We start from the raw sequence: 9,059 nt of genomic DNA, 5'->3' as shown, positions 1-9,059 counted from the left end.
CTACAATCAATCACTAGCAACTCCTCTCTCTCCAGTGCTGATCTTAATTTTATGTCCAACTGCATATTGGATATCTCACTATGGAGCACCCAGTATATCCAGAAATAAACTCATTCTTTTTTTTTTTTTTTTTTTCTGAGACAGAGTTTAGCTCTTGTTACCCAGGTTGGAGTGCAATGGTGCCATCTTGGCTCACCAAAACCTCTGCCTCCCGGGTTCAAGTGATTCTCCTGCCTCAGCATCCTGAGGCAGGATACTGGGATTACAGGCATGCACCACCATGCCCAGCTAATTTTGCATTTTTAGTAGAGACAGGGTTTCTCCATGTTGGTCAGGCTGGTCTCGAACTCTCGACCTCAGGTGATCTGAATGCCTTGGCCTCCCAAAGTGCTGGGATTACAGGCGTGAGCCACCACACCTGGCAACTCATCCTTCTTGTCCCGTAAAATGGCAAGTCTTCAGTATTCATCATCTCAGTTGTTGACACAATCATCTATCCAGACACCTAAGCCAAAATCCTTGTATCAGATTAAATTCATCCCTTCCTTTTGACTTTCTGTATTTAGTTGGTCCCCAGATTTTGCTAATTTTACCTACTAAATATTTCTATCTGTCCCTGCCTCTAGCCTTGCTACCACTGCTATAATTTAAGCCTCATCATTTCTTGATTACTTCAATAGCTTCCTTTTTTTTTGGGGGGGGGAGGTGCAAATTCTTTTCCATCTAAAATACCAATTGGACCCAATCTCCTGCTTAGATCTCTCTGATCCTGTTTCATTATCTGTAAATTGCCTAACCCTTTTGAATGCTATAAAAGGTTTAATGTGACTCACAACTTGCCTAACTCTGGGTTCACTTCATGTTCTAGGAATACAAAACCATTTTTAGTTCTCTGACATAACATCTTAATTCCATATTCTTTGTCTTTCCCATACTATTTTCTGTATCTAGAATGCTCAATATTTTCCTTTATAAGTAGTGCTGTTTTTTTTTTTTTTTTTTTTTGAGATGGAGTCTTGCTCTGTCGTCCAGGCTGAAGTGCAGTGGCACAGTCTCAGCTCACTGCAACCTCTGCCTCCTGGGTTTAAGTTTGTCCTGCCTCAGCCTCCTGAGGAGCTGAGACTACAGGTGCATGCCACTATACCCAGCTAATTTTTGTATTTTTAGTAGAGATGCGGTTTCACCATGTTGGCCAGGATGGTCTGAATCTCCTGACCTCGTGATATGCCCACCTTGGCCTCCCAAAGTGCTGGGATTACTGGTATGAGCCACCATGACAGGCAGAAACAGTGCTTTCTCTGTCCTATTTAAGAAATGTTTGAGTACCTAAAATTATAAAGGTGTTATTGTTTTACCCTTTACATTGAGGTCCACAACGTATTTTGATTTTTTTTTTCAGTATGAGTAGGCATCAAGGTTACTTTCTTTCCACATGATATGCAATTGCCCCAGCACTACTTATTGACATGTCAATTTTTCTCCACATTACTACAGTGTCACCTTTGCATAAATAAAATGTTCACATAAGCATCTGTTTGAGAACTCTATACAGATCCATGTTTCTATTTTCTATCCTTACGCCAGTACCACAATAATTTTTATAGCTGCTTTAGCAGTAATATGTGGTGGTATAAATCCTCCAACTTTGTTCTTTTTCTAGATTGTCTTGGTTGTTCTTGACCTTCCCAATTTCCATATAAATTTTGGAATCAACTTGCAATTTAATACACACACACACACACACACACACACACACACACACACACACACACACACTCTCACGCCCTCCTGGTATTCTAGTAGAGATTACTCTAGATCTACTAAATCAATTTGGTTAGAAGAATATCTTTAGAATATTTAGTCTTCCAGGCCGGACACGGTGGCTCACGCCTGTAATCCCAGCACTTCGGGAGGCCAAAGCGGGTGGATCACAAGGTCAGGAGTTCAAAACCAGCCTGACCAACATGGTGAAACCCCATCTCTAGGCCGGGTGTGGTGGCACACGCCTGTAATCCCAGCACTTTGGGAGGCGGAGGCAGGCTTGAGATCAGGAGTTCGACACCAGCCTGGCCAACAAGGTGAAACCCCATCTCTACTAAAAATACAAAAATTAGCCAGGCATGATGGCAGGCACCTGTAATCCCAGCTACTTGGGAGGCTGAGGCAGGAGAATCACTTGAACCCGGAGGTGGAGGTTGCAGTGAGCCAAGATTGTGTCACTGCACTCCAGCCTTGGTGACAGAGCAATACTCTGTCACCCCCCCCAAAAAAAAGAAAAAAAAAGATACCCCATCTCTCCCATCTCTACTAAAAATACAAAAATTAGTCGGGCGTGGTGGCACATGACTGTAATCCCAGCTACTCAGGAGGCTGAGGCAGGAGAATCACTTGAACCTGGGAGGCAGGGGTTGCAGTGAGCTGAGATCATGCCTTTGCACTCCAGCCTGGGTGACAGAGCAAGACTCGGTGTCAAAAAAAAAAAATATCTAGTCTTCCAATCCATGAGTATAGCCATTCATTTGGGTCTTCTGTAATTTTTCTCAATAACATAATTTTCAGCATACAGTTCTTACACATCTTTCATAAGATTTATTCCTAGCCGGGCGCGGTGGCTCATGCCTGTAATCCCAGCACTTTGGGTGGCCGAGGCGGGCGGATCACGAGGTCGGGAGATCGAGACCATCCTGGCTAACACGGTGAAACCCCGTCTCTACTAAAAATACAAAAAAAAAAAAAAATTAGCCAGGCACGGTGGCAGGCACCTGTAGTCCCAGCTACTCAGGAGCCTGAGGCAGGAGAATGGCATGAACCCAGGAAGCTGAGTTTGCAGTGAGCCGAGATCGCACCACTGCACTCCAGCCTGGGCGATAGAGCAAGACTCTGTCTCAAAAAAAAAAAAAAGAAAGATTTATTCCTAATAGTAGTGGGCTGAATCCTATCCCCAAAGAAATCAGGTGTTAATCCTTGGAACCTATAACTGTTACCTTATTTGAAAAAAGGGTCTTTGCAGATGTGATTAGGGTAAGGATCTTGAGACAAGGAGATGATCTTGGATTATCCAGGTGGGCCCTAAATGTCATCACATTGTCCTTATATAAGAGAGGTAGAGGCTGGAGTGATGTGGCTTCAACCCAAGAAATGTCAGCAGACATCAGAAACTGGAAAAAGCAAGGAACAGATTCTTACTCAGAGCCTCTGGACAGAGCACATCTCTGTTGACACCTTGACTTCAGACTTCTGGCCTCCAGAAGTGATAGAATACGTTCTTTTTGGTTTTGTTTTTGTTTTCTGAGACGGAGTCTTGCTCTGTCACCCAGGCTGGAGTGCACTGGTGCTATCTCAGCTCATTGCAACTTCTGCCTCCCGGGTTCAAAGGATTCTCCTGCCTCAGCCTCCTGAGTAGCTGGGACTACAGGCACGTGCCACCATGCCTAGCTAATTTTTGTATTTTCAATAGAGACGGGGTTTTACCATGTTGGCCAGGATGGTCTCAATCTCCTGACCTCGTGATCCGCCCGCCTCAGCCTCCCAAAGTGTTGGGATTACAGATGTGAGCCACCACGCCTGGCCATAAGTTTGTTTTAAACCACAGAGTTTGTGGTAATTTGTTACAATGGCCATAGGAAACTCAAACACTAGGTATTTGAAATTGTTGATGCATTTGTATATCAATTTTTTTTAAATTCTTTTTTTTTTTTTTTTTGTGACGGAGTCTTACTCTGTTTCCCAGGCTGGAGTGCAGTGGCGTGATCTCGGCTCACTGTGAACTCCGACTCCCAGGTTCAAGCGATTCTCCTGCCTCAGCTTCCCGAGTAACTGGGATTACAGGTGTGCACCACCATGCCTGGCTAATTTTATTTATTTATTTAGAGATGCAGTTTCACTCTTGTTGCCCAGGCTGGAATGCAATAGCGTGATCTCCGCTCACTGCAACCTCTGCCTCTCAGGTTCAAGCGATTCTCCTGCCTCAGCCTCCTGAGTAGCTAGGATTACAGGCACCCACCACCATGCCTGGCTAATTTTTGTATTTTTAGTAGAGACAGGGTTTTATCATGTAGGCCAGGCTGGCCTCAAACTTCTGACCTCAGGTGATACGCCTGCCTCAGCCTCCAAAACTGGTGGGATTACAGGCATGAGCCACTGTGCCTGGCTAAAAACTCGTTTTCTAATTCTTTAACGCTAGCACATAAAAATACAATTGATTTTTATAGCTAACTGTATCCAGCAACTTGCTTAAAATCACTTAATACTAAGTGTGTAGATTACTGTAATTTTATGTATAAAATGATAGACTATCATGCTTTCTCAGGATAACAGGTTTATGTATTTCTTTCCAATCCTTACACATTTTCCCTTGCCTTTATGCATTGCTGGGATCTGTAGTACAATACTGAAGTACATCCTATCTTTTGACTTTGTAACTACGAGAAAGTATTCTGTTCCAAATTTAAAATATGCAACTAGTAAAACTTTTAAAAACACAGTAAAACACCAGCCAAAAAAATAAACAACAGCTTTCTAGTTAAATCGAAAGGTCTTTTCTTAAGCCCTTCTCATGATTCTGCATCAGTGGACACTGCTTATTAACCCATTCTTTTTTGTTTTTTTTTTAAATTTTTTTGGGACAGTCTCGCTGTCGCCAGGCTGGAGTGCAGTGGCATGATCTTGGCTCACTGCAATCTCCACCTCCCGGGTTCAAGCGAGTATCCTGCCTCAGCCTTCTGAGTAGATGGGATTACAGGAGCCCGCCACCACATCCAGCTAATTATTGTATTTTTAGTAGAGATGGGGTTTCACAATGTTGGCCAGGATGGTCTTGATCTCCTGACCTCATGATCTGCCTACCTCGGCCTCCCAAAGTGTCGGGATTACGGGCGTGAGCCACCGCGCCTGGCCTGTTAAGGCATTCTAAAGCATTCTTCTTCCCTATCCAGCTTCTGCTTTTCCTCTTCTAACCCGTTACAGTCAGGCATTTCCAAGATTTCGCCTTAGACCTTTTCTCTTTGTATATTAGTCCTTGTTAGCTATTGGGAAACATTTTAAGGCCCATTATTATTCAGAACCAGTCCAGCTTCAGGTGCTTTCCTTTTCTTCAGGAACAAAACAGAAACCTATTATACTTTCCTTTTTAGGAAATGCCGCCGGGCGCTGTGGCTCAAGCCTATAATCCCAGCACTTTGGGAGGCTGAGGCGGGCGGATCACCTGAGGTTGGGGAGTTCGCGACCAGCCTGACCAACATGGTGAAAACCCGTCTCTACTAAAAATACAAAATTAGCTGGGCGTGGTGGCGCATGCCTGTCATCCCAGCTACTCGGGTGCCTGAGGCAGGAGAATCGCTTGAACCCGGAAGGCAGAGGTTGTGCCGAGCCGAGATCGTGCCATTGCACTCCAGCCTGGGGAACAACAGTGAAACTCCGTCTCAAAAAAAAAAATAATAATAATAATAAATAGGTTTAAAAAAATGCCATACTTTCCCCTGGCCCAGGTTCTGTTCCTAACCGTGGAATGCAGTCTTCTCTGTGTCTGCCCTTTTGTGCTGTGCTCGAGGGGAATCTTCTCACTTTACTGGTTTTACTAATAAACAGAAGTTACAAAGGTCCCCAAATCTTTCCAATGTTTTGGTTCCTGATCTATATGCAGATTCCTTTTTGCAGGAAAGTGCATGGGGCGCCACAACGGTGGCTGTCAGAAAGCTGGCTGGCTCAGAGGCCTCAGAGTGAGTAGCATTTGACAGGGTCTAGCTTTTGTGTTACAGGACCAAAGAAGCTGAATCATGTTCATTAGAAGCTGCTGCATAAAAACCAATATACCAGTGTATTAATTTGCAATGAAAAATACGACCGTCAAGGAAAACGGCTATTCATTTCATTTGGCCAGGGCGTTCTCCCTTTGTAGGAAAACTATACGGGAATCAAAATAATATTCAGAATTGTATTTATTGAGAAAAGGAACAGAATAAAAGGTCCAGTTTTATGATTAAAATATTTAATGGAATCACATTAAGCTTTAATAGAGAGATGAGACTATCTCTACTACTAGAACCAGATAGTTTTGTATACCACACTTCACTTTAGAAATATTCACTTCCCAGGGTTTTCTTGGCTCAATTCCTGAGTTAGATATATTATTTCTTTCAGTAAGGTTTGCTCTGGCCAGAGACGTTCATTTCTGGTTTGATCCACCCTGGATTGACCCATAATATAATTATTACAAGACAATCTTTATTTTCAAGAATTTGGAGAGTATCTGTTGAACCCCAATACCGCTCAGCATACACCTGCATACTAGACGCTGGCAGTTAAATCCTCACTTATTTCTACTCATTCGTGAGGGGGGAAACAAGGAATGAGAAAAAAAGGAAAAGAAAATCATCAACAGCCCCCAATGCCAGGCAGCCTGGCACGCAGCACACGCCCTCAAATCTGGTGAAGGAATAAACGCAGTTTCCTACTCCTTTCGCCGAATGCAATTCAGAAAAGCATTGCAGAGCACATCTCCTTCCAGGCTGGAAACGCTGCCAGAACGCAGCTCTAGCTTCGCCTCCGCCGGGGGACTCCGCCCTCTCCCCCAGCGCTCCAAGAGGAGACCGCAGGTCCGCGAAAACTGAAAACGCGTCTACTGGACCAGGTCTCCTGTTCATCTTATTTCCCCATCACTCACAGCACTCACTCCCCAGCTATTAAAACATCAAAGAAAAGAAGAAAAGAAAGAAAAGAAAAGAAAAGAAAAAGAAAGAGAAAGAAAGAAAGAAATGTGGGAAGAATAAGACACTAGGGTTAGGATGAGGGAGAAAGGCTTCAGCATAACACAGTTGCATCTCTCAGCCCCGGAAACTCATCCCGTCATCCCCACACTCTCTCTAGGGAATTGGGCCCCACTTCAGAGATCCAGAAACAAAAATTGCAGCGTCGAGATCGTTAGAGCCGAGTCTACTTCTTTCGCCGGTTGGGCCTCAGAGCCCCAAAGCCGCCCAGCTAGACTGCGCGACTGCACGGCGGACCAGCGCGCGCCGCCAGCTCGAGGCTTCCGGCGGACACCGGGAAACTGAGCAGACTGCCCGTCCAGACATCTGAGGTCGGCCGCACTCCGAACCGTGCCTACAGCCGGGTCCGCAGAGGGGGGCCGCTCCCCGCGGTCGCCCGGTCCGGTCGGGTCGCGCCCGTCCTTTCTCAGGATGACCGCGTTCCTTCCGCCCAGAGAGGGCAAAGAGTCCCGCTCCCTCGTGTGCACCTCCCGCCCGCGCTCCGGAGCGCCCCCTAGGAAGAAAGCCCGAGCGGCAGCCACGCCTCGGTGGCGATTTTATTAGCGCTCCGTTGGGGTGGCCCGGCTGCCGGCGAGCGGGGTTTCCCCGCCCCTCCCCCCTTCCCCTCCCCCAGGCGGCCGGAACCTCCCTGCGGGGCGGAGTGATACCGGCGGCGGCGTAGAGCGCGGCGCGGCCTAGGGGCGCCAGGGACTGCGCGGGGCGGGCGGCGGCGGAGGGAGGAGGGGAGAGAGGCGGGGCCGGGGCGGGTTGTTGTGAGGCGACTGCGCTACTGCCGGAGCGGGGCGGTTATGGCGGCTCCATATTAACAGCCTCCTCCTCCTCCGCCGCCGCCGTCTCCTCCTCCTCCTCCTTTCCCTCCCGCCAGCTCTCTAAGCCATCTCCCCCTTCACCCTGACGCCTACCTCTTCCCCTCACCTTTCCCCCTCCCCTGTTCTACCATGCCCGGCATGATGGAGAAAGGGCCCGAGTTACTGGGGAAGAACCGATCGGCCAACGGCAGCGCCAAGAGCCCGGCAGGCGGCGGCGGCAGCGGCGCCTCGTCCACCAACGGCGGGCTGCACTACTCGGAGCCCGAGAGCGGCTGCAGCAGCGACGACGAGCACGGTGGTAGCCTCGAACTCCTCCCCGCCAGCCCGCCTGCCCCCCTCCCTCTTCCCCTCCCCCAGCCCCCTCCCCTCGCCGCTCTCCCGCCCTCCCTCCCCTCAGAGCCCGGGCGCTGCGGTAGCCTCGAACTCCCGGTGCAGTGCAGCAGCACCCCCGCGACCCCCGTCCCTCCGCCCTCGACCAATCCTCCGCCCTTGCCCCCCCTCCCCGCCCCCATCCACTGCCATCTCCTGGAGTGCCCCGAGTTAATATCTTCCCATCCACCCGCCGCTTCTTTCCTCCATCTAGCGATTTTTATTTTTTATTAAGTGTCTCTTCCTTTTTCTTTCTTTTCTTCTTTTTTATTTTTTTTATATATATTTTTTGGCATCGCTTTGCAGATGTTGGGATGAGAGTCGGAGCCGAATACCAAGCTCGGATCCCTGAATTTGATCCAGGTAGATACATTTGCTTAAGCAAAATCTTATCTTCCCTTTCCTGGGCTTGGTTTGGGGTGGACGGGCTAGGGGTCCGGGCATGGGGCCGGGAGGGGATGTGGGCTTGGGCTGGGCGGGCATCCGTGGCGGGGAGGCTGTCAGGCTTGGCCGGGCTGTGACACTGGGCGTGTGGGCAGATGTGTGCACTGCAAGGTTAACATGGTTCCCTTCGGAGGCCACTTGCCCGCTGGTGGCATCGCCTTCCTGACCCTTGAGCTGGAGCGGGGTCGGGGTGAGCAGAGGGAGACGGCCCTTGGCGGAGTCCAGGGTCCGAGGCCGCGGGCTGGAGGAACAGGCGTGCAGACTGTGTGGACGAACCGTGCAAATGTCAATTGCCACCTCGCTCGCCTCGGCACCGGGGCGGGCGGCGGAGGCCAGGGCGGCTGTCACCGGCTGGGGAAGCCAAGGGCGAGCCCTGCCGACCCGCGCGCAGCGGGGATTGTCTCTTTCCTTTCTTTTTGGCTAGGCGGTGTAGCTTTGGTCGCGGCAGCCCTGCGGAGTGCGGGAGCCGCGGAGAGAAAGGGGTGGGGGAAGGGGGTGGGGAGACGCCAGCGGCAGGCACACCTCGCTCGCCAGCCAGCCCTGGGAAGTTAGACCACAGGACAGTGGCTGCAGCTGCCAAGGAGACATTTTCTCCCCGAGCAGCCAGGTTCCAGCGTCCTCTGCCAACCCAGCTTGCGGGCTCCCTGTCTACTTTTCTCCAAACAGGCTCCCC

General features: G+C 49.3%; 1 protein-coding gene across 5 annotated transcripts in view; it reads left to right on the top strand.

Moving 5' to 3' along the window:
* Positions 1 to 7,497: 7,497 nt before the first annotated feature.
* RCOR3 (REST corepressor 3) overlaps positions 7,498 to 9,059 on the top strand; it is a 57,526-nt gene continuing 55,964 nt past the window's right edge. For 3 of the 5 annotated variants that reach the window (XM_007988539.3, XM_007988537.3, XM_037985582.2), the window contains exons 1-2: positions 7,511 to 7,868; positions 8,249 to 8,305. In XM_007988539.3, the coding sequence (XP_007986730.2) occupies positions 7,703 to 7,868; positions 8,249 to 8,305 (223 nt within the window). In that variant the 5' untranslated portion in view covers positions 7,511 to 7,702. Of the gene's footprint in view, positions 7,872 to 8,248; positions 8,306 to 9,059 lie in introns of all 5 variants that reach the window. The other 2 variants (XM_007988536.3, XM_073011530.1) reach the window with 2 other exon arrangements.

Source organism: Chlorocebus sabaeus, chromosome 25 (genome assembly GCF_047675955.1).
Source record: "Chlorocebus sabaeus isolate Y175 chromosome 25, mChlSab1.0.hap1, whole genome shotgun sequence".
In the NCBI taxonomy this organism is placed as follows: domain Eukaryota; kingdom Metazoa; phylum Chordata; class Mammalia; order Primates; family Cercopithecidae; genus Chlorocebus; species Chlorocebus sabaeus.
This window is presented reverse-complemented; position numbering and strand designations above follow the sequence as displayed.